This window comes from Ostrea edulis, chromosome 5 (assembly GCF_947568905.1).
Source record: "Ostrea edulis chromosome 5, xbOstEdul1.1, whole genome shotgun sequence".
NCBI classification, from domain to species: domain Eukaryota; kingdom Metazoa; phylum Mollusca; class Bivalvia; order Ostreida; family Ostreidae; genus Ostrea; species Ostrea edulis.
Window position 1 is genome coordinate 56333523 of NC_079168.1, and position 27292 is coordinate 56360814.

The following is a 27292-nucleotide window of genomic DNA, read 5'->3' on the forward strand; positions in this document are numbered from 1 at the left end:
ATCTCCGATACCTGTTGAATAGACGCCCGTATTTGATACGAGTTTTTTTGGCGAATATGCCACGTGCATTACATATTATGCATATGGCATGGACCTGTATTTTGCAAGAATTGATATAAATAATATATTTTATGCTCTTTGCTTATTCCATTCTATCAGTATGTAATTGGCAAATGATTTCTCCGCATTTATTTCATAAGAAACTGCAAATACTTGCATGCAGTTGCAAGTATGCAAGAAAAGCTTTTTTTTTTTTTTTTTTTTTGCATCTTTTCTAAATTATCTAAACTTTTGGAATGTTGCATTGGTATACAATAAATATTTTGTAATTTTGAGCAAAGCATGTTTTAAAATGTTATTTTATTTGTTTCGCATTCCCTATATATTACTATCGGAGATGTGCACTGGTCGAGTTCACCTAGAAAAATCACTCAGGTGTGACAATCACATTTGGAGTATATATGGGTAGAGTAAATTAGGCTACCTGAGAGAAATATGGCGGATAAGATGAGAAAGGTGTACGTATTTATTAATTCATGTCAGCTTTAAAATCCGCATTGATTGATGGTACCCGTAGTTACAATAGATACAGTACCGTACTAAAACGCTGTCCAAAATATTTAGAATTCAAAACAAATATACAGATCATATTTCAAAGAATGATATTTAATCAAAATCATCATCAGAATTTGTTTCACATACAGCATCATGTATATCGGACATTAAGCGGTTTTTAACACACACATAATTACACTGATGCTTGGAGTACCTAAGGTACCAAATGACATTACATAATTATATGCTCGCAACATCCAACAGTATGTTCTCCGCATTTCCATTGACATACATGTATTAACTGATGTGAATGAGAAACCTCATATGTTTTGTGGTGTAAATCAAATGGGGAATAGCGTTTTCTGTATGGTGCAGTATTAATGCTTTGATTTGGATTCAGTCCCCCCCCCCCCCGAAATGTTTTTGAACAGCATTTACAACCTACATGTACTAATATATCGAATATGATAAAGGCATCAGTTCTCGCCTCTTTTTGGTACAACTCTGAGGCAGTTAGAAAATGCAGATTTGCTGTTAGATACAAATGGGACAGAAACAAGACACTTGATTTGCTTTTGTACTGAACTGTAGTTCACTGTGCCTTTTAGACAGTCTGCACCAGTTGGTTGTGTATTTGGCTTTTGTCAGGATCTCTTAAAGTAACTTCTTAAAGCTGACATGAAGTAATAAATATAGCATAATTCTATATGTCCGCCATATTTCTCTGCTAATCCGCCATATTAGTTGGAATTTCTATTGTTATATGTATCGGGGTTCGCATGGTATATAAGGGGACGAGCTTTGTTACGCTTCACTTCACATCAGTGTCTTCGATTTTCCTGTGCTGGTAGCTTCGACAGGTAACACGTACATCTCCGATACTAATTTAGAGGACATCAAGAAATGAAATCACGTTTTGGAACACCACGCAGTGCTCAAAATTATAATAAACATATCATACAGTAGTAAATCATTCTAAATATATATATTTGGATAAATATATATAGAATGCCTTTACTTTACGTGAACGTGCGTACATTTGCAGTAAATATGTCAAAACTATACAAAAATGCGGAGAAATATTTCATCTTTTATCTATTGATAAAATGGAATAAGCAAAGAGTATACAATCTATACCATTCACAATTACTTCAAGTAAAAGACTACTGTACTTATAAAAATGGCATGTATGCTCGCCATGAAAACGCATCGAATGCGGACGACTATTTACCTGGGCCTACTCGTAATATCTGTAAAGGACCGCAGATGTACGTGTACACTTGTTGAAAATACTCTAAGTAGTAGTAAAACTCCCTTTATTTGCATAATCCATGAAACAAAACGATAAACTCCATTTGCATTCCAACAGTAAACAACATTGTCCATTGTACAGACTGCGACACACTTAGCCCGTGCCGATCAGCTATCTTCAATCAGGGGAAGTATCAGAGTATAATATTTACCCTGTATTGTGCATGAATCCTTATACCATATGATTTACTGGTCAGAGTATTGCAGATTTATAAATCAGGAAATCATTTAGGTACATAAATTTGCATATACAACACTGTACGAGTGTATGGGATGAGAGAGAGAGAGAGAGAGAGAGAGAGAGAGAGAGAGAGAGAGAACAACGAGAGAGATAACGACGAGAGAGAGAGAGAGAGAGAGAGAGAGAACCGATGATCTTGTAATAATCGTGCTCTTATTAAGACAAATGATATCGTTAATTCAATAAAAAGAGAACAGCACTAGTAACTCAATATTGCTCTCATTAATTGATAATACAGATTTATTTGATTCATTTAATTAAAGCACGCATTAATTAAAAATTAAACATATTTTTAAATAATGTTATTTTCAATTACTTCATTTTATGCTAATTTGGCGCTCAATAGATCTTGTATATCTATGCCATTTTGCGTTATTACATTCTGCGTCGAACTCGACGCAAATTGTACTAATGCAAAACGTAATAATCGAGTTTACCATATTATGCGTCGTTATCAAACATCAAGGGGAGAGGACAAGAGTGTCTGTCACCCACCTTTAATAACAATATCCATTTTTTGTTCGTTTGTAATGCAAATAAAAGATACATTGAGTGACAACCCCTCCCCCACTTACCCCAGCTTGAAAGTTCTGATATAATAGTAGAAGACACACACCACCACCAATTAAGAAAATGAAGATATGAGGCACTCATAGTAGAGGACTCTAACCACCCCATCCGACCCCCAACGACTGAAGAAAATGAAGTGTAGGGGGAAATTATTGAGGTAGTCAAAGTAAAAGACTCTTTAACCCTTCACCCCACATTAGGACTTTGAACATCGGACAAAACATCTTGGTTTGTTTGGGTGAATTGTTTTATTTTATTGCTGTTTGCGTTCATCTTTTTTAATTATTATTTTGCATGGCAAGAAATTTTGAAGAATCCAATTTTCCATTTTTTCCCCTGTTGTACCCCCCCCCCCCCCCCAAATGAAAAATGACGATACATGTCTGGTTATTACATGTGCATTTTGTTTTGCAACACATGTATGTATACTAATTGTATGGTGCATGTAGAATTACAGGACTATAGCATTTGTGTGTTTTAACGTTTCTGTAACATACCATAATGATTACTTTGAGGCTTGAGTGTAATTTATTCATAAATATTTTCATTTCGTAGATCTGGCGCAATGGCCATACCGCTGTACATAGAAATTTCAAATTCAAATGTATTCGATAAGATGTTAGTATGCATAAATCAGTAAAATTCGTGTTGAGCTTTTATTTGATATGATACAATGTCAATATACTGTAATGCATTAGTAGGATATGCAGAAGGCAAGAGTATAAACATTTTCTTTTTTCATTATCAGTATCAATATCTATATGATCACGAAAAAACGTTATATAATTTATATCCGGATTCATTTATACCGATTTAGATATCAATAAAAACAAAGTTGCATAGTTTGGGAGAGGGGTTTCTAATGAGTCTGATGAAATTAAAAGAAGGAACCCAACATTTGCATTCAAACTAGATATACTTCAACATGAATTCATTTCTGCTCTGACTGAAGGCATGATTCTAAATTTGGGAACGAATCTTGCATACAAAATAAGTAATAGGGGAACACATAAATTCGAGCTCCTTTGGAATTTAATGAAATGTAGATATGCACCTTTCTTTCAACACGAATTGATATGTTGTTTCAGGCACGAAAACAGGGGGTTGGGGTGGGCAGGAAGGCTGGTCTGCTTTCCCCACTTTTTTTGACAATTTACTTTTTCCCCGTTATTCTAACATACAAAGTCAGTATTTTCTACATGCACAGTTCAAACTAATTTTTTTTTAAAATTTGTAATGAATTCAATTATAAGCATCAACTCCTGTAAGTTTCCAATATATTGTCAATCACAAATTTTTAAATAGGTGGACATTTTTAATGCTTGAAAGCTTACATTTATATAAGTGATCAATTTTCTTTCCTTCTGTGAAATGATATATTATAAATCAAAGTAGCTCTCTCTCTCTCTCTCTCTCTCTCAATGAATATGGACACACAGAGACCGTAAATAATTATGTGGTTCCAAAAGAGACAACAAAATTATATTTTCGTTTATAAATTTCCTTTCATATGTGTCTTTGTGTAATGAACTGTTTATTATGGATTGCAAATGTAATACACGCATTTGCACACAGATGTATATTTTCGATCATTATTCCCTTATTTGTATATCCAAGTTTGTATATGATCATCGAGAAATTTTGAATTGTGCACGCAATATATCCAACCAGATATTAGATTCCCCATTTCTATAAACTGCAAAACCTCGACCAGACAAGCATTCAATACAGGAAAAATTTTCGACTCTGACATCTCCCCTGATTGAAGACACACTGTTTGGCACGGGTGAAGTGTGTCGCAGTCTGTATAATGGAATGAGAACGTGTTGTAAAGTTCTAACGAGATACAAATGGAGTTTATCATTTTGTTTCGTGGATTTATCAGAATAAAGAGAATCTAATATTTTCGGTAAGTGCACATTTCCGATACCTGTTGAATAGACGCCCGTATTTGATACTTTTTTTTGGCGATTATACCTTGTGCATTGCATATTATGCATATGGCATGCACCTTTATTTTGCAAGAATTGATATAAATAATATATTTTATGCTCTTTGCCTATTCCATTCTATCAGTATGTAATTGACAAATGATTTATCCGCATTTATTTTATTAGAAAATGCAAATACTTGCATGCACTTACAAGTATGCAAGAAAAGCTTCTTTTTTTTCTTTTCTTTTTTTTTGCATTTTTGTCTAACTTATCTAAACTTCCAGAATGTTGCATTAGTATACAATCAATATTTTGTAATTTTGAGCAAAGCATAATGTTTTAAAATGTTATTTTATTTGTTTCTCATTCCCTATATATTACTATCGGAGATGTGCACTGGTCGAGTCCACCTAGAAAAATCACTCAGGTGTGACAATCACATTTGGGGTATATACGGGTAGAGTAAATTAGGCTACCTGAAAGAAATATGGCGGATAAGATGAGAAAGGTGTACGTATTTATTAATTCATGTCAGCTTTAAGCATTGTTGAAATTGTTCTCTTTAACGTGTCGTTTACATAAACAATATCCATACTTCACAGGAGGCCCCATACTTGTTTACATTTATTCACTAGCTGCATGTTGGAATCTATTACTTATGATCGTCATTAAGACTGCATAAAATACCAGAGACAAATGATTATGGGAAGTCTATTCATTAACAAGAAAAAAAAATAGGTAGGAAAAATTGGTATTCGAACCACAGATATGCAATCTGGGTTTGTTCAAAACTTCTGAGACTGCCGCTATACCACCTCGGCTATCCATCCCATAAATTTTTCCTAATTTCAAGGTATCTAAAGTCACCCGTCGTGGACATAGTAATTTTCTTGATAATACGACAAAAGTTATACACAAGAAGTAAGTTTTTTTTCATAGTGGGTCAAGTCTCCATACTTTTTTATTTACAAAACATATTACACCTGAACATGTACTAACATATTTCACTTAGTTCACAATGGAGACTTGGCCCACTCCATATGAAAATATGCTTGGAAAAGTCAAATTTACTGTTATTTTGTGCTTTTTTGGCGTATATGTGATTTTAAATAGGATTTTTTTTCAATGTTCCTTTAAAATGGGCACATCGAAAAAAGCATTTTTGGAAACTATGGAGTAATTGTTTTAACGAGAATGCAAATGTTTCTTTTTCTGGAGAGTTTCAATTTTAACTTTAATATTTGTCCCTCTGTGGGTTCTCGGCTCGATAAAGTCACCCATCTTCTTTGAGTTTAATGAAATGGCGGCATTGTTCGGAGGGAATATCATCCATAACCTGCGGTGGTTTAAAGTGCCTGTGATGTACAGCCTCCACAATCATAGACTTCAGTCTATATTCTGGTGTTGAAAAGTCCAAGTATTGACTAGCTTTGGCTTCTATAAATAACGTATTTAAAACACTCAATGGATCAGAGTAAAGTTTGTTCGAATATGATGTAGACCGAATTGTCTAGCTGTTGACGTAAAGTGAACCAAGCATGACATCATGTATACTTGGTCTTTTAATAATGAACGCTCACTGCTACGGTCAGGAATGTCGTGTATAGGTTAAATGTTGCGACACTTCACCTATAATTGGCGAGGTCTCTATATGACCGATTGTTTTCCAATTGGCCGTTAAACGACATACATAGAAACTATGAATTATACACGTTGTTCCCATTTTAACCAGACTGAGAATTGAATAACAATCCAGAGATACTGATGGGCTATATTGTGTTTAATATAACTATTACCTTTTCTCCTGTGAGGATTCGGGTTAGAATAGCAGAGCTGCCAACATTATGAAATGGAAAATAGTAAGGCGAGGCCCCCTGTCGCTGGAGATCTTTTATGAATATTCAATAGGACCTCAGTACTCCTTGTTTGTCGTAAGAGGCAACTAAATTGAGCGGTCCTTCGGAGGAGACCGCAAAACCGAGATCCCGTGTCACAGCAGGTATGGCACGATAAAGATCCCTCCCTTCTCAAAGGTTGTACATAAGCATCCAGCATAGGCCTACATTTTGCAGCCCTTCACCGGCGACGTCTCCATATGAGTGAAAAATTCTCGAGCGGGACGTTAAACAATACATGTATATAAGCAACCAACCAATCCATTACCTCCTCAAACCAAAATATCAGTTTGGGATAATTTCTATGCAAAGATGAATATGAAGCCCGAAGCCTCGGAAGGGGATAACTGCTTGCATTTAATATTGATCGTTTAGTAATTTTCATCAGTTTTCCATTTATCAGAATGACTTTGACATTACATGTATCAGATACACCTAATAATGAAATTAAGCAATTTCTTTCATGTTCATGCTATTGCTTTCGCAGATCCCAAATTAGGAGCTTCTTCGTGAAAAAGTAATAATCAAAATCTCAGTGATTTGTTAATGGAAAAAAGGCAATTGTTGAAATTTATTACATATTAGGATTATTAATTTGAATGTACATTATCACCTGCATATGCTGTTTATACCTCTCAAATGATTCGGTACACAAGAGATTGTTCTGCGTATAATAAGTTTTTAAATCGAAGCTGGCTACTGACAAACAAGTTGATGGTGTAGGGGTTTCAACAAACTTGAATCTGCACTATGTCAGGAAGCTTTCATGTAAATTTCAGCTTTTCTGGCCCAGTGGTTCTTGAGAAGATTTTTAAATGACCCCACCCTATTTTTGCATTTTTGTGATTATCTCCCCTTTGAAGGGGCAAGGCCCTTCATTTGTACAAACTTGAAAGTGTTTCACCCAAGGATGCTTTTTGTCAAGTTTGGTTGAAATTGGCCCTTTGGTTCAGGAGAAGAAGTTGAAAATGTGAAAAGTTTACATACGCATGACAGACAATAGGTGATCAGAACTTTCACTTCAGGTGAGCTAAAAAGTCCAGAAACTGCACATAACAGTAATTTTTCTAAGTTAAAGGGGCATAACTCCATCAAAATACACAAACCGGAACAAAACTCAAACTTGATCAGTAACTCATCAACATACACCTGCATACAAAAAATCAATTCAATATCTCAAGGGGTTTAGAAAAAAAGTTCGAAAAACTGGATGTTATGGAAGGACAGATGGACGGAAGGACATACAAGGGAAAAACTATATACCCCAACCACTTTGGCGGGGTATAAAAATAAGTCTTACAAAAGGATAACGGAACTACATGTAAATGTGAAACTGGTAAAGACGGACAATAGACGATGGGACAATACATTAGGGGGTTTTGGACTCCAACACAAATAAAATAGTACATTTGTGGGCAAAATACATTCATGGAATTGAACTTTCTCGCAAGAAAACTTTATGTGTGATTAAACATGAAAGGAATCGTTTTACTAATTATTTTCTCAATTTCTGATTTACCATACCCTTCTATTTCAGACAACCACAAAAACAGTCAAAATTTCACAACCTTCTTTTATTTCCTCTGGAAATTTTTCACCCACTTCGTTAGTGCCAAGTCAATACGGAGCATAAACATGAACATTAATATAGACATGCTAAAGACAGTAAATGTGGTCATCGCTTCGAACACAAACCGTGGTGCAAAGATCTTCCAAACCATGAGATGGCGTCGATGTAAAAGTGCTGCTAGGACAGACCCAAGAACCTGGAGGTGCAAAATTTTTTTTTATCAGTTTTCTATGCATGGATAGTTGATTATATTCAGCTGAATTTTGATTTTGAGGAACGTTTAAAAATCAATATATGCACACAGGGGTGCATGAACCGAGTTGCATGGGATACATTGTAAAGTCAGGAATGATGTGGCATATTTATAATTGTGAAGAACTAATTTCAGTTTTAAACTTTTCGAGTTACTGTCCAGAAACCATATTTGTCTGAAGTTTTCGATCTATTTTCGGTCACTGTGACCTTGACCTTTGACCTATTTTCTCCAAAATCAATAGGGGTCTTCCTAACCTGGTACATAACAATATCTTTATGTATCATTTGATTTGGATTTAAACTTTCTGAGTTATCATCCGGAAACCAAATATTTCTGAAATTTTCATTCTATATTCGGTCACTGTGACCTTGACCTTTGACCATTTTTCTCCAAAATTAATAGGGGTCTTCCTTACATGGTACCCAACAATATATAAAAGTTTCATTTGATTCGGATTTAAACTTTCTGAGTTATCATCCGGAAACCAAATTTTTCTGAAATTTTCATTCTATTTTCGGTCACTGTGACCTTGACCTTTGACCATTTTTCTCCAAAATTAATAGGGGTCTTCCTTACTTGGTACCCAACAATATATCTAAGTTTCATTTGATTAGATTGTAAACTTTTCGAGTTGTCATCTGGAAACCAATTGTTGACGCCCAACCACCCGCCCGCATCACCAAACCAATAGCCGAGTTCAACTTCGTTACAACTCGGCTAAAAATTGGCAGTTATCCAAATTTCTATACATAAAATGTATATGTTGTTTACAAGTTGTAATTTGATACAACAACAAGTTAACTTATGACCTGCACAAATGTATTTATAAACATTGGAACTTGTATGAAACAGAAATGCAAGTTTTAACTTGTACAGATTTGGCCTGCACAAGTTAAAACTTGGTTCCTGAAAAATCTTAGATCAAATAACTGAAATTGACTTACATATGAAACATACATGTATTTCAAAAAGATTACCTTGATACCCTGAAAAGCAAAGGAGTATAAACACATTCTGAACATCAGCATTCTGAAAGTTTTCTTGTCGTCATGGAAACAGAAATCTCCAATCCAATCTGTGTTTTCTTTCCTGTTCACCCCTGCCACACTTTTGGTCAGAAACCCGCCTGCTTTTGGCCATAACATGATTAAAGGACATATAATTATTGCTAACACATAAGAGGCAAATGTGTTTAGATGAATGAGTATTGCAGGCAGGATGTTGCTACTAAAATCTCCATGGAGACCAACAAAAGCAGACTCCCATCGAATACTTGAAATAGTTGTCTGGTGACCTGTGGCATAGAAGAAAACAGAGGCCAGCACGGAGATGTAGACCACACTGGTCCATAGAGAAACAGGTTGATCTGAAATCAAAACATCAATTCTAAAAATATTCTTCTAAATCATGATAGCATATCTAGTCCATTTCATAGTGAATTTTTACATGCAGTCTTCCAGTTCAAAAAATATTTGGAGTATGTTGCAATTCAACCCAATATTTATGCACCCTTTGTCCTCTTTTTTCCAAAGGCTCACCTTAAAATTAAAAATTCTAGCTGGATCACTGCAAGTCTAAGTCTAGTATTTGTTTCTTTTGTCTACTTCATAAATCCAATAGTATGATAAGCTTCACATATTCTTCAGCTTTGCTTAATAATTTAAAACAGCACAATTCTAACATTTTAAAAACAATATTACAGTATAAAATACATTATGCCTCATACTTACTCAAGGTATCTTTGATTGCTATGACTTCAAGACAGAAAAATACAGATAAAATGACAAGCAACAAACTTGGCATCAATCCATCCCCTAGCAACAGACCCAGAAGCACCATGGCAACAGTAACCATAGCAACAACGGCTGCTGTGAAAGATGTTGCCAGTCCATAAACTAATGGAGGTTTTTCTTCTTTCTCTCCCAAGTTTTCTTTCAACTGGTGGTAGATATTGGGTATAAGTTCTTTATCGTTTTCCACCATCAGCTTTCTAGATCTCAGAACAACATATATACACAAAGGGTCATACAAAATAAGCACAAGAAATACAGCAACTAGAACATACACAGCACGTGGGAGAAATACTTGCTGCCAGAGTGGGAGGTTGTCCAGAGACTTCTGGGGGAGCCCCTGTAGGGCCCAGTGGAGGGCACAGAACAGAGCAGAGGCAGGCAAGAGGTATGACATCCCCATCACAGGGGGCGAAGAGCCATTCAGATTCCCAAAATCCTTCATTACCTTACGCAGCAAGCATACCATAAGGAATAAGCATATCAGAGTGAAGAAATATCTCATGTTTTTCAAACTCTCTTGATCATTTAGATTTCCAAGTGGCTGAAGGAAAATGGAGAGTTCACATTGATGTTGTTCCTCTCGACAAACTCTGAATGTTGAAGATAATCTTAGAAAAAGGCTCCAGGCAAGTGTAAGGAAAATCAGAACAAGGGCAGGGTGGGTCAAAACTCTCATGATGTCAAAGTTCTTTGGGGTTTTCTGCTTTTTGATTTTGGATTCAGCAGATGTTTCAAACTGACATAGGATATGCTTTAATGTTGAGAGAGAGAGAATCCATGACATTGACTGGAGTAGATAGAGACATACAGAATCATCATACACCACATAACTATTGGAAAAATAAGTCACAAACATGAAAAAAGCTACAACAACTGCAAACAAGAACTCTGTTGATTCAAATCCTATGCAAAAATTCTCCCTTTTGTTCAGAATGACTGGATTATTGTCTTTGAAATTAAATATTAGAAGTGCAACTCCAAATACTAGAAAATTCCCCATTACAAACACCATTATTGCACTTTTACTTTCCCCAATGAAAAATGACTGAAACATGGCAAATGCCAGATAAACAAGGGAAACAAGAAACACAATTACAACCGTGGAAGGAACGTCCTTCTTCCACCAGAACGAGATCTTTATGAAGTAAACATTAACACAAAGGGCCAGACACAATGTTAGCACTCCAGTACACATTGACATGATGTCAAACTTGGCCCAGACACCTTCTGCTGTCCTGCGAACTTCATCAATGTAATATATATATTTGTCTTTGACATTTTTAAGCTTTTCCTCCATGTTGTGATCTCCGTCCCTCACTAGAACAGTGAGCAAGCTGTTCAGCTCCATCTCTGCTGTGTCCAGTACACTCTTTAACTGGTAGTACATTTGAATTGGAAAGTCAGAGGAATGTTGGAAGTATTCCTGGAGGTACATATTAATCTGGTGAGCATTCAAACGCAGGGCCTTCACGCTGTGAAATGACTGGAAAAAATAAAGTACGAATAAATAATCTAAAGTTTGATAACTGTCCACTATATCAAGTAGATTCAGGTAAAAGTTTACTGTACATAATGCTATTAAATACCCAAAATGTATTGTATATTAAGTCTACACAAAGACAGTTAAGACTACAAAATGAAAAAAATAACAAGAGGCCCATGGACCACATCGCTCACCTGAGCAGCAGTTCCTAGCAATAAACAAGTTTAAGCAAAACTATGATTATACAAGCAGCTTGGTTCTGAAAAAACTTATCAAAGGTAACGACTAAAAATTCATTAATTATCAACCTTGATTATTAAATTTGACTACAAATTCATTAATAATCATATGCCCTTGTAGATGGGTATGACCTTTCATATCAACAAATTTCATCTAAGGACGCTTTGTGCCAAGTTTGGTTCCCTATACATTTGCATGTATAACTTTGATCCCCTATTGTAAATTTCAAGGTTTTTTTTGGCCCTGTAGTTCTTGAGAAGAAGACTTTTAAAATAACTCACCCGATTTTTGCATTTTTGTGATTATCTCCCCTTTGAAGGGGCCTGGCCCTTCATTTTGAACAAACTTAAATCCCCTTCACCTAAGGATGAATTGTATCAAGATTGATTGAAATTGGCCCAGTGGTTATGGAGAATAAAATCTCCCTATATATCAGCATGTAAAACTTTATCCCTTAATGTGGCCCCACCCTACCCTCGGGAGCCATGATCTGAATAAATTTGAATCTACTCTATATCAGGAAGCTTTCACTACTGTGGCCCCATCCTACCCCCAGGGGTCATGATTTTAACAAACTTGAATCTCCACTATGTCAGGAAGCTTTCAAATAAATTTCAGCATTTTTGGCTCAGTGGTTCTTGAGAAAAAGATTTTTAAAGATTTTCTTTATATATTTGCATGTATAACTTTGATTCCCTTTGAAGGGGGCAAGGCCTTTCATTTCAACAAACTTGGATCCCCTTAACCCAAATATGCTTTGTGCCAAGTTTGATTGAAATTGGCCCAGTGGTTCTGGAGAAGATTTTCCTATATACATGTATCTGCAAGTAAAACCTTGATCCCCTATTGTGGCCCCACCCTACCCTCGGGGGCCATGATCTGAACAAATTTGAATCTACTCTATATCGGAAAGCTTTCAGGTAAATCTCCACTCTTATGGCCCAGTAGTTCTTGAAAAGAAGATCTTTAAAGATTTTCTTTATATATTTCCATGTATAACTTTGATCCCCGAATGTGGCCCAAACATACCCCCGGGGGTCATGATTTTAATAACCTTGAATCTCCACTATGTCAGAAAGCTTTCATGTAAATTTCAGCTTTTCTGGCCCAGTGGTCCTGGAGAAGAAGACTTTTAAATTACAATACCCCACCCTATTTTTGCATTTTTGTAATTATCTCCCCTTTGAAGGGGGCGTAGCCCTTTATTTGAACAAACTTGAACCCCCTTGACCCAAAGATGCTTTGTGCCAAGTTTGGTTGAAATTGGTCAAGTGGTTCTGGAGAAAGCGATGAAAATGTGAAAAGTTTACATCGCCGACACCAACAGACAATGGACAAATTTTGATCAGAAAAGCTCACTTGAGCCTTCGGCTCAGGTGAGCTAAAAACCAGAAACCACATTCATGTTATTCAAACACTATAATGTGTCAAACTGAAGACATTAAGCTGGCACCCTGTACCATTTTTAGCAGGAAAAACCATCAATTCAGACATTACACAACAGAACAAGCACTAAGATGAGAGCAATACTAGGCAGGATGTGGGAGTCGTTAAGTCATAGGTCATCGAGTCATCTTTAAAATTTCAAGGGAAGTGAATGCCAACCATTAACAAGAGGCCCAAGGGCCTAGAATCGCTCTTCTGATAAATTGTACAACCCCACCATTTCTATTCTTAGCCTCTTAGTATTCTAAATTTTTAGTTAAATCCTAAGAATTCAAAAAAAGTAGGTCAATGTGACCTACTTTTTGGTTTACACATTTTGAGAACCCGAGAAATATCAACTTACAAAGTTTGATGATTTTAAGCCAATTAGTATCTGAATATTGAAATATAGCTGTCAAATTCCAATCGTAGGTCATGGTGACCTACTTTTTGGTCAGCGAACTCCGAACATGCAAGACCCATCAACTGACAAAGTTTGATGACTGTAGGTCAAATAGTATCTGAAATATATAAATATAGCTGTCAAATTCCAAAAGTAGGTCAAGGTGACCTACTTTTTGGTCGACACACTCCGTAGACTCAAGATGCATCAACTGTCAAAGTATGATGATTGTAGGTCAATTAGTGACTGAAATATATAAATATAACTGTCAAATGCCAAAAGTAGGTCACAGTGACCTACTTTTTGGTCGATACACTCCGAAGACTCAAGATGCATCAACTGACAAAGTTTGATGATTGTAGGTCAAATAGTGTCTGAAATATAGTAATTTAGCTGTCAAATACCAAAAGTAGGTCACGGTGACCTACTTTTTGGTCGACACAAACGGAAGACTGAAGACGCATCAACTGACAAAGTTTGATGATCCTAGGTTTTACAGTGCCCAAAATATGCATCTAAAATTGAAAATGTGAAATTTGAATATCTGCAAAATTCAAAAAGTAGGTCACTGTGACCTACTTTTTTATAAATATGTTTCAAGGCCTCAAGATGCATCAACTTACAAGATTTGATGATTCTAAACCTCTCGGTATTTGAAATAACAACTTAAAATATATCTATAAATGATAAGCCATAAAATTCAGAAAGTAGGTCACGGTGACCTATTTTTCAGTTGACGCATTTCAAGGTCCCATGATCCACCAACTGACAAGTTTTGATGATCATAGGCTTCAAAGTGTCCAAGATATGCATCAAAATTAATTTTAAAATAAATACCTGCAAAATTCAAAAAGTAGGTCAACGTGACCTACTTTTGAGACACCTTGACACAAGGTCCTAAGATGCATCAACTGTCAAAATTTGATGATCCTAGTCCTTATAATGACTAAAATATCAAAGATTTAAGGAAATATAAATTTAGGTCAACTTTGAAGTGACCTTGAGACCACGCCCTTTGCCCCAGGGTAATTTCTTGAACAATTTTTAATCTACAACATATCCTCATCCTAATGTGTAAGTTTGGTGATAATCTGCCCAGTGGTTCTTGAGAAGAAGATTTTTTAGCAACCACTACTTTTGTTTGTATTTTCCTGATTATCTCCCCTTGTTAAAGGGTCACATCCCTCTATTTAGTATGTATGAAAGCCCTTGGGCCAATGATACCCTGTAACAAATTTGAAAAAAATTGGCCAAGGGGTTCTTGAGTTATAGCCCTTTTTCTAAAAAGTTTACACACACCGCACAAATGGCCATAGCATTATTGAAAAAAATTGGCCAAGGGGTTTTTGAGTTATAGCCCTTTCTCTAAAAAGTTTACGCACACCGCACAAATGGCCATAGCATTAGCTCTTTGAGCCTTCGGCTCAGAAGAGCTAAAAACCTGATTGGAAAATAATGAGACCCAAAATGCTTTCTTTGTCATGAAAATCAAACTTGGGACATTTTCTCATGCTATTTTTGGGAGTTGAACTATGTTCAATCTCCCTGGGTCATCACGCACTTTTCTGCGCAGTAATTTGTATTGATTTGTATAGTGGTCGTCAGCGGGGGTTCTGTGTCAGCTGATTTACTCCTAGGTAAATCAACATAAACTTTTATAAACATCCGCCATTAAATAATCCATGTAACTTTTCTGAATTAATCTAATTTTGATAATTGACATGTAAATAAATGCAATGATATTGTATTCAATTCAAAGATTTCGATCAAATTGATACTGATAGACATAGAAAAATAAAAGATAAGGTTAAAAATTGTCGTTTGTAACGCAGCGTCACCTATAAACATTGATAGGGAAACGAACGACAACTGCACACAAGCCCTATTGACACCGTTGCGCGAAATATCGAATATGGTGCGAAACCTCAGAAAATTTACAAGAAATAACTCTACAACATTGTGTATGTGTATATATTTGGGTTTTTTTTAATGTGATATAAAAAATGCTAGATGTTACATGTAGATTGAATTAAAACACGTCATTCCCAGTCAACAACTTTCGATTGGGATCGGAATACGAAATAAAATTTCTTATATCCGGTGGCAAAGTGAAACTGCTTCATGCTTCAAGTTATTGAATTACGTAGTAATTGTACGTTACACATTAGAGAACTGTTCCTTTTAATAAAGAAAGTCACAAAATAGATACAAAATGAGTGTACCTTATTCATTACTGTTACCGAGCTTTCGTCGACTATAATCTCGAAATGGCGTGTTTCGCTGCGCTTGATGACGGTAAGGTCCACATTTTCTACGTGAGTAGTGTGATATTTGTATATGAATTTTTTTGCGCATACATGGTATGTCTCGGCTAGGAATAATGGAAACTTTCTCACCTATGTATGTAAAGACATATTAATCTCTATTTTTAAAAATGTAGAACACTTTTATCAAATGACAATGTTTGAAAACGCTTAGAGCCCCGATGTCAGAATTTCCTTTTCCAAGACATCAATATGTCAAATTCATTATCCTTTTTGAATAGTATGTACCATATTTTGTACCAATTATCCATTTTGAATTCCCTATTACAATGGGATTTTGCTGCACTCTGTAATGTTTGAGTGGATGTCATGAGTGTGTGTCAAACAGAAATTTTAAGAGCATGGGATAAGGTGCTGCCATGTATTACTTCACTATCAAAGTTTAACCCAGTTGCCACAATGTTGAATTTATGCTGCAAAAAGGATTGGAAATTGCTCTGGTCAAAACACATTGTTTATTTGTCTACAGATGAAAGAGACATGAGGATTCTCCCTCACAAACTGAAAAAAAAATAGTTATGGATCTTGTACATGTATAGTTTATTAATCACTATAGATTTCCAGCATCACAAGTCTGATTCCACTATATGCTTTCCATACTGTCAGGTTCATTCACCCCCTGTTTGAGCCACAGTATAATATCCCAAATACCTTGGCAATAAATAACATTATTTGACTAGTGTTTCATTTTTAGCGGAGTTGCGATGAAGTCGAACTCAGCTTATGATCTGATGAAGTGCCTTTGGGCGGGCAGGCGGGCACGCATCAACATTTCATTTCCGCACCATAGCTCTTGAGCAAATTATAGGATCTCATTCAAACTTAGATGGATTGTCACCCTCAGTAAGATGAGGAAGCCTATCGATTCTGGGGTCATTAGGTCAAAGGTCAAGGTCACTGGCTATAAATAGACTGAAATATGGAGAAAATTTTGTTTTCCGCACCATAGCTCTTGAACGAATTATAGGATCTCAATCAAACTTAGATCGATTAAGTAAGACAAGAAGCCTATCGATTCCGGGGTCACAAGGTCAAAGTCACAGTGGCTATAAATAGACTGAAATTTGGAGAAAATTTTGTTTTCTGCACTATAATTTTTTAACAAATTATAGGATCTCAATTAAACTTAGATGGATTATCGCCCTTGATGAGACAAAGAAGCCTATTGATTTTAGTCAAGGGTTAAAGGTCAAGGTCACAAAGGATTTAAGTCGGCTGAAATTTATGTTCGCAAAATTTTGCTCCCTGCTTGATAATTCTTGAAAACTTTTCTGCCGGTTCCCTCTATGCCCATTCCTTGCGCAACTCGGCTTGTGCATTTCCGATGCCCAACAATTTTTAAGTTTTTTGCATTTCATTTATTTTGAGTTATTATACAATTATTTACCATTCCATTGATCCTCTACAGGACTGTAGTATACTCAGGTGACAGTTTAGCATATTGGACTACCTTTTCAAGTAATGAATCCTTAGAATTAGCTATAACTAGGGTTAAACTTGAATGTATATATACAGGGGAAAAACTTCTTCATAACTGCAAGGCATTGATAACCATATTGATTTGAATGTTTGGGCCATAATATGTGGTCACATTTTTCATGAGAATATAAAGGAGTGAAATTCTAGAAAACAACAACACGGCTTCAGTTACTCGAGGAGCGTTGTGGCCCATGGGGCTTCCATTATCCATGTTTGCTGTTGTAACGCTTTGAAAAACAACAACAGTTGATTTGTATCTAAAATCATGATAATATTCAGTCATTTATCCCCCTACTCTTCCAGTACTATCTTTTCTAACTGAATTTCCACAATGTTCAACTCCCACGAGTACTTTAAGTACTTTGATTCAGTCTATAAGTTGAATGATTTAAATAATTGGTTTCATATGCAAATCTACAACCAGTGATGCTTACTTACAATTATTTAGGTAACACAGTCTATAATGTCTAGCTTGTTTGTATTATCAGGGCAACAATTGCAGCATGGCATAATTATTGTAATCAGCAATGTTGACTGTAGAAATTACCCCCATGCTTTCCACTGACTGAATGTGTAGGAGGGTCTAACATGTAGCATTCAATCATTGCGTTCAAGATTATGATTCTGTACAACATTCAACATGCTTTAATTTTTTCTATGAAAAATGTGTCAATGCTACCTGGGGATTATTACCCAAAATTTATTTTAATAATCTCAACCCCCCCCCCCCCCCCCAGTTCCCAGTTTGGTAGATGATATTATATTTGCCTATTATTGTGCTCTTCCAATATTTAGTTTAAATCCTAAGTGTTGATTGGACTCACTGAAAAAAAAATTGCATGGGGTGGAATTCACTCCCTTGGAAAAAAAATCTGGATCCTCTCCTGCATATGCACCAGCATTCACCCTAACAGTAGCACTATCAACATATCATTAAAGGAAACTATGTCAAGTAACCACAATAATATGAGTTTTCACTTTCAGTAATGGACAGCTCTTTTTAGTATATATGTGTAACAGGAATGGAGAAAATGCAATGGACCAGACCGGGATTCAAACCGGGGCCCCCTGAATTTCTAGTCAGGTGCTCTACCAATTGAGCTATCTGGCCACCAGCGATCGAACCCCGCTGACCGCTACATATGTATGCATGGTATTATCCGAGTTGATTAACTGTGAAATGATTAAAAGTGACAGCCCCCATGCCAGTAAATGTCATACCTGTTTGATAGGACTACTTCCTGTTTTCCAGGATGAGCAATACGTAAAGAGATCAGTGATAACCTGCCCCAGGTTGGAAAAAGGGATTGGGATTCCCAACAGGAGAGAGATGGTAGGAACAAAATCTTTCTGTGAGACGCTCTTGTATTGATCAGGCTGGAAAGGAAAAAAAATGAAGAATGAAATAATTGTTATTTCAAGCTGGGTGTACACAAATTGATATTAGCTCTGATGACTACAAAAGTCAAACGGCAACTAACTAAATAAATTATCTAAAGAAATGCTAAGTTAGTCTATGATTTCAAAATGAAACCATGTTCAAGTAGGTTCATTCCAATAAATTATTTTGTAATCAGTAGGGAAAGAAAGCAGTGCATTAAAAGGAAATTGTTTCTTGGATTTCCAAGCAGTATACATGTATATCAAGAGAAATTTAGTGTGTTCTTCAAACATCAGATGACTGATTTTGTCATATGACTCATGAAAGAGAAAATACCATTTTGAAAACCATTTTCAAATCTCTTTCAAATTAAAGGAGTAACATTGTTTGGTACATGCCTACATAAATATGGGATTCAATAAGCCTCACTTTCATTTTTCGGGGTTTGAACAAATTTGACATGCCAAAGTGAGATTGATGAGATTTCATTTGAAGACTGTTTATATAATATGTATATCATTCCATAAAAATTAGGATAGCATCCAGCAATGTGATAAAATGTTCACATTTCACCTATGGGACAGTGCTTTATTTCTAACTTGATCATTGATGTATTCATTGATCTACTGCATTTAAAAAATGTTTTGCTTATGCCCATGAATACAAATGGGTGCACACAAAATGTTATATAATGTTTATAAATAAAAATATATAATATATAATTATATTATAGGATATGGTACAAGATTAATCTACTGATAAGCCCACAGAGCGAAAGCACTATAACTAAAAGTTTGAGTACTGGATCTGATTTTTTACTTTTAAATTATCTTTATTCTACACCGACACCAAGAAAAGAGAATTTATTGAATACCAGTTAAAATTAGCCCCTACATTTTATACTTGTCATGTTTATAGCATTTAGCAAATAAGATGTGCATGTGTTGGCTAATTAAGATTTTGGAACCAATGTTTTTACTTCCATATCCGTGATAGGCATTTCCTCATGAACGCGAGCAATGTGCATAGGAATCTTGATAAATATAGCACAACTATTTTAACTGCTAGTACAGCTAAATGAAAGTAAAATATAAAAGATAAATTTCATTTTTAAAAATACATGAGCGTATGAACAGCAACGCTTCACGTCGGCATACATTTCGTGAAGCGACAACGCACTTCATGAAGTATGCTGCCATAAAGCGGTGTAGTTCAAACCCTCATGTATTTTTAAAAATGAAATTTATTTCTCATGTAGTCATTGAGATCTTGATAAGCAACAAGCTTTCAAGTAACTATATTTATGAACATCAATATAGAATGTTACAAAAGTTGCACAAAGCTGTCTTAAATGAACACACAATATGTCTTGAAGAAAAGGCTTGAGTTCATACTTATGTTGGATTGGACTGTTTGGTTTTGAAATTTGAATGCTTGCATATAAATACAATTGGTTGGACTGCATATATGTTACACTAAATAGTAACTGTGGTAACTTACAGTATTCGGCACAGAGGTCAACTGATCTGGACTGTAGATGAATAACCCTGCCTCTAGTTCATCCTGGCTGTCCCCACCATGGTCTCCTGTTCTCGTCATCCCGTGGTCCCCCAGAACAAAGAGCACAGTGTCAGAATCCATCTCCTTTGTCACATTCCTACAGAGAAACGGAATAATGATCCATGTTCTCCTTCATTTTCAAAGCTGTACCAAGTTAATTTGAAAGAAGTGCAATGTAAGAGCTAAAGGTGTGAGGGGGGTCTGGACACACAAATACCCCACACACACACCTGAAAAATAATTTAATCTTTAATGCCATGAAGAGGCATTTCCTGGCAGGGTTGGCAAAAAAGTGGTCAATATGAGTATTGACCAGGCCGGTGGTCAATACTGGTTAAAACCGGTCAATACTGGTAGATTGAAAATTATTTGGTCATTATAGTTTGTTATTTATTTTAAATGTTTAAGTGACCATTATGGTAAATACTGTAATTCATAACATGCACTATCAGTTTAAAATATACTTATAAGTCATAATATTAAATAAAAAATGTACAAATGACTCTGTTAAATTGGGGAAGATGTAAAAGTTTCTGTTCAAATTCCTTAGTTTAACAAGAACTACCTATAAGTATTGTTTCATCAATCTTCATTTTAACTGTTGAATAAACATTTGAGGGGGTGGGTTGGTGATGTTTTCATAACAATAACAGGCACACTGGTCATCTCTGGTCCCAGCCTATGCTTATTAACACCTGTTCACTCTGCTTCCTGTGCTCAGGTAAAGTCCAGCTACCTTTTATTCTTGATCTGTCCAGGTACATGTATTAAGAGGTCTGTCTCCAAATCAATCTGTCCAGGTACATGTATTAAGAGGTCTGTCTCCAATCGTCAAGCTATGCTATAGAACTGTGACCCTCTGGTAGGTACTGAAGATATTGCGGTCAGTTTCAGCAAACCAAATATATTAAAAACATGAAATTACATTTGATTATCTAATGAAAAATATTAATCAACAATTGATCCATATAATGCAAAGACTTAAATTTAACTTTATCTTTGCAAGAAATGTACAAAAATAGGAAAATGGACAGTCTAAATCACAATTGACCAGTATTGACCACTTGGGGAGTATTGACCGGGACGGTTAAAACCACTGGTTAAAACCGGGGGCGGTTTCCTGGATTTCAAACACTAAAACTTAGCATCTAGATCATCAGATAAATCAGGGTCAATATTCCCTAAGTGGTCAATTGAGATTTAAACTGTCCATTTTCTTATATTTTTTGCAAAGATAAATTAAGTCTTTTCATTATGATATATGGATCAATTGGTTATGAATAATTTTCATTAGATAATTAGATGTAATTTCATAAGTTTAATACATTTGGTTTGCTGAAACTGTGATCATAATATCTTCAGAACTATAAAAGAGGGTCACATATAGCATAACTTAGACAATAGGATCTGCTTATACATGTATCTGGACAGATTAAGAATAACAGGTAGCTGGACATTAAATAAACACAGTGATTTAATATGAATTGGGTGACAGGTGCTGTAGATAAACAATGTGTTGCAATGTACAGAGCAGGATATGTACCTAAGCACAGGAAACAGAGTTGACAGGTGTTAATTAGCATACTCTGGGACCAGAGAGGATCAGTGTACATGCTATTGTTATGAAAACATCACCAACACACCCCCTCAAATGTTTATTTAACAGTTAAATGAAGATTTGAAACAATAGGTAGTTCTTGATAAACTAAAGAATTTGAACAGAAATAAAAAACACTTCCCCCATCATACTATCTATGGCTTCAACAAAACATTTTGGAATTTCTATGATATTGTTGAGGACAACAACAAGACCACATCAAGATGTAAAGACTGCAATGCTGTTGTCAGTGCCAAAGTAATACGGCCACGAAACAGTTTAATTTAATTTTTACAATAAACTTTTACATCTTCCCCAATTTAATTGAGTCATTTACATTATTTATTTAATATTATGACTTGCAAGTATATTATAAACTGATAGTGCATGTTATGAATTACAGTATTTACCATAATGGCCACTGAAACATTTAAAATAACCAACAACACAGACTATAATGACCAAACAATTTTCAATCAACCAGTATTGACCACTATTGACTGGTTTTAACCAGTATTGACCACCGGCCCGGTCATATTTTTTGCCAACCCTGAGATAAATGGTTTAAAATGTGTTTGGGTAGAAATATGCAATTTTGTAGATTATCCCTTCTCATGATATGGACAGTTAACCTCAATGATTAATTTTTTTTATGTACTATAACTTTATCCAACTGTCAAGTATTCTGGACTTTTGGACATGAAAGTACAATAAAAATACACTTTTAACAAATCTATTTGGTACGTAAGCTTCTTCAATCAGGGTCTACATAAACTCCTGCTGTACCACATTTTCTCTTCATGTCAATAAGTATCCATGAGTTTATAAACTTGTATCAACATTGAATTCATCTTATTCTAATTCAACGTTCACAATCAAAGTATGATTTGAATTCCAAAAATAAACTGTAATTTGAATTCAACTTCTTGAAATCTTGAAATAGAAATTAAAACAACTCGGGCTGACCTAATCTTGGCTTTTTGTAAAATCTCCTGTTATTCTATTCATTTTAAATTCTGATTGCTTGCAGTGCTTCCCAAGGTCTTCTGGTACTTACTGGACATTTGGTCCAGTAATGGTCGAGATATTACTGGACCAAATCACATTTTACCAGACCAAAATTTTATAGACAAATTAATCCCCTATTGGCCCCACCCTACCCTTGGGGACCATGATTTTGACAAACTTGAATTTACACTATATCAGGAAGCTTAAAATTTCACGTAAATTTGAACTTTCAGGCCCTGTGGTACTTGAGAAGAAGATTTTTAAAGATTCCCATGTAAAACTTTGATCCCCGATTATCATCCTACCCTATCCCGGGGGCCATGATTTTAGCGAACTTGAATCTGCACTATATCAGGAAGCTTTCATGTGAATTTGAACTTTCTGGCCCAGAATGGCATCGGCGACGTACTTTATTAGCCCAAGCACTTCACCTCAGATTCGTTAGCAGAGTAAACTTTTCCAACCTGTGTTCAACACCAGTGTTATGAAATATACGTTTTTTTAAAAACTCAAGCAATTCTTGTAACTCAAATTCTTCAATCAAACGTGCCCTTGTTGTTCAAGTACTTCTTGATCAGAGTATAGTTTAAACGCTTTATTACCTAATCCAAACTCTTCAAAGACGTCTGTAGTTTCACGGGATATTGCATGCTCAATTATATAATCACCCTCTCGGGGGAATTGAAGAGGATTGCAGGTTTGATAAATATTTGAGTTAAATGTAAACACGTTTTCTGTTTGCAATGACTAAAGAATAGAATAAATTTTGGGACATGCTGCTAAAAATTTAAAATTTATCTAATCATGTATTTTTTTGAAAAAAAAATTATCGGACACTTTGTCCAGCCAACAATTGGTATTGATCGGACCAAAACAAAGATTACCGGACATTTGCCAATGTCCAATGGACCTTCGGAATCACTGTGCTTGTACATAACATACATGTAACAGGGTTCGAAATTAACTTTTTCAAGCACTAGTCTGTACGGACTAGTCACTATTGATGGTCACTAGTCCGCAAAGCATTTCACTAGTCTGTCATATTAATATCAGTTGCAAGCAATTCAGTTTCTGACACCTACAGAAGAAAAAGACCACCATACTTTATTTTGCATTCAAGATCTATAGAAACATACAGTAACCTCTGAGTTAATCCTTTTATAAACGTCTATAATTTTATAAATGTCTATAACTACATAAGTGCGTTCGAGATCGACGTTCCCGTTGTTTTCATGCTCAGTTCTTAGAGTCACAGGAGTTTGAAATTTTATCAATAAATTCAATAAAATCACTCTATTGACCAAGCTATAGTGTTACAAACTCCTGTGTTAGAGTCGCGAATGACGAGAACCTGTGTGCACAAACGTGCATGTTCTTAGACCACACTATTTGCAGTTCTTGAACCCGTTCTAGTGATGCATACTCTGCGTTCGGAATCGGCAGGAATTTGTGCTCGTTCGAAGAACGGCGGTCTCGAACGCACTCCATGTGTTTGGAAGATCAGGATGTCATAGTCATGCAAACACTTAACCACTTAACTATGTAGGTAATCGACCATAAGTTCAAACATCTACGAGACTCAGACAAATCTTGCTAAAATCTTCAAGATTGATTTCCGGATTTTCACTAGTCCGTACGGACTGGTGCTATAGAGAATTTACTAGTCCGACATGTTTTTTACTAGTCTTGGACTTACGGACATGAGATAATTTCGAACCCTGTGTAATAAAAAACAAAAGAGGGATTTCCCTGATTTTTTTATCCCGATTCTCGTAATCAGGATCATTAATATACTAAAATTAGCTCAATTGACATTTGTATTTGGTGAAAAAGCAAATACTAGATATAATTTTTTAAAAAACCACAATCTTGAAGTCTTTTAAAAACTTGTTGATAATCCATTGTTGAACGTAGGCAGCAAATTTGCTACAAGTAGGGGGACAAGAAATCCGAAATTGCCAGTTGTGAACTCTTATAGAGAACCCTGAATAATGTGAAATTTTTCTATTTAAAAATCATAATGCCAACAATAAAATATAAATATTGTCACCTGTCTAAGCAATGAAATAGAAAGATCTGCATATGTTTCAAATGAGTGGTAGGGTATTGTGAATGTTTTAAGTTTTTCTTAGACCTAGATATATTTTCAAATTGGTAACTTATTATTTACTTTTTGAAAAGCAACAATCACAGGTTTGTCACTAGGAATTACTGAAGACGAGTCCCGGAGTCGTGGTTTATAAGCAGCTTGAGTCCCATGAAAATTTGATGAGTTCCATGAATATTTAATGAGTATTTTTTATATAAGACAATTAAAATGGAAGCAGTACAAAACATATAAATTTTAAAATTTATTTTTAATCATTCACAACTTGGCCTAGGACGACTAATTGTCCAAGTCAACAGAATTACTTCCCCGAATCTCCTATCATTACATTCACAACAACCCAATTCAATATTAAACAGCATTTTAACCAAATTATTATTGTAATAAAATAGATGCATAATAGTTTTGTTTGCTGATGATTTGTAAAACCTACCAAAGTCTACAAGCTATCCTACTTTCGATTCCAATAAAAATGGCTACCGGAAGATGAACATTTAAATATAGACTATGATTTGTTTAAATAAATAAGAAATAAAAATGAATAACTGCCAGTGGCAAAATGTTCTTCATTTTGCATTTCATCTAATTATCTTTTTAATATTATATTCTAATTTGCACCTAATTGACTGACGCTAAACAAACAAGTCCGATTGGAACATTGTGAACTCCATGGTATTATCTCGGTTTACTAGAGCATAACGTTTTGCCTAGATTTTTTCCTACTATGAGTTTTTCCTACACAATATCAGGGCTTCTAAGTAAAAATGATTTTTAGTTGGAGTCTGAGACGCGTCAGCGGGACTCGCCATATCAGACAAACTTCCGTCCCAAATTAATTATCTGCGTCAAAGACACAGATTCTTACGTTAGTGACAACCTTGATTGTAATTACTTTATCATATCATTCATCTGTGAGAGTAAATGCTTAGCTAATAGCATAGAGGTTATAATTACTTTATCATATCATTCATCTGTGAGAGTTTCTCAGCCATGGCAGGGTGATCCGGTCCATATCTGTGCCCACAATGATCTACACCTAGGAAGTGTGCAATGGTGATGTCCCAATCACGCATCCGCAGCTGTGGCACTAGATTGTCCAGAATTCCGTTATCAACTGTGTGCAGATCTTTTACATTGAATGATGGAAAGGGAAATGCTTTTCTAAATCGAGCAGGGTATAGTCCCATCCATGTGTCATCTCCCATGAATTTTATCACTTTGCCTTGTTTAATTAGCTGATCAATAAAATTATCCTCTGTGATTTCGGAGCTCGCAAAGTTTGCACCTGCATCAACAAATGTAGGAAGACTTCCTGTAGTGAGTCCTTTTAACCTTTGTAAGGTGGTAGTGGGGGGATCTGCCATAAATTTGTACAACTTTGCATTTAAAGGTTTAATTGTCAGTAAATGGTTTATCACAGTCATTTTGTTTTTGTAGGGAATTTCCTGATGAGATTCATTATCGTAGCGCATGAAGTCAAACTTCATGGCGTCTATGACTATAATTATTGCCCGTTTGTACCTTCCGTGCATCCAGCAGCCCGCGCCCCCGTGTAGGTCACTTTGATGAGCAAAGTCAACGGCACACGTGCTGTTCTTTTCTATCACTACACGCTTCAGTAAAAATCCTTTGGCGAAAATAAATATCCCTATAACGTAGATGGAGATCAAAAACAGAAGTAAACATACATACTTCAGTCCTAAAGCCATGTTCTTAGAACTTTAACATGTCACAAAGTTGACAGACGCCAGTGCACACTCCACCAAATCCACCAAAATACATACCGGAACAAATTAATTGCTAGTAAAATTAAAATGATAGTCCAGCAAGGAAATTGGATTTCCGGAATAGGTCGGCATTGCAGGTTGCAACACTGTTAATTTTCCAACAACTTTGACTTAACCCTGCTCCCTTAAAGTAAACTTCTCAGATGTGTTTCATGTTTTCGACCAAATTTTGTTTTTCACTTCTAATGATCAAAATTCACTGCCTAATTATGTGTTTAATTTATGATTGGTTTTGTAAACAAAGATTGCGGTATGTTGGTGCTAGTTTTAGTTTTTAAAAGAAATGATTAACCATCTAAGTTTATTATATCTATCACATTTCAAGTAGAATTTAGGTAAAATGTGCCATCTAAAAGTTAACTTATATAGGTAC

The 27292-nt window shown here is 35.4% G+C and overlaps 1 protein-coding gene across 1 annotated transcript; it reads right to left on the bottom strand.

Moving 5' to 3' along the window:
* Positions 1 to 8061: 8061 nt before the first annotated feature.
* LOC125651591 (GPI ethanolamine phosphate transferase 3-like) lies at positions 8062 to 26931 on the bottom strand. The gene is made up of 6 exons (XM_048880250.2): positions 26087 to 26931; positions 20361 to 20517; positions 18701 to 18856; positions 10063 to 11608; positions 9310 to 9698; positions 8062 to 8272 (listed from the first exon to the last, which is right to left on the bottom strand). Exons 1-6 carry the CDS (start codon positions 26839 to 26841, stop codon positions 8081 to 8083), a joined length of 3195 nt encoding a protein of 1064 aa, XP_048736207.2. The 5' UTR covers positions 26842 to 26931; the 3' UTR covers positions 8062 to 8080.
* Between the last annotated feature and the right edge of the window lie 361 nt (positions 26932 to 27292).

Coding starts and splice junctions, on each gene's coding strand:
- LOC125651591 (XM_048880250.2), bottom strand. CDS start 26,841: ATGGCTTTAGGACTGAAGTATGTATGTTTACTTCTGTTTTTGATCTCC. Junction 18,857..20,360: donor TGACCTCTGTGCCGAATACT/GTAAGTTACCAC, acceptor TTTCCTTTCCAG/CCTGATCAATACAAGAGCGT. Junction 9,699..10,062: donor AGCAATCAAAGATACCTTGA/GTAAGTATGAGG, acceptor TTTTGATTTCAG/ATCAACCTGTTTCTCTATGG.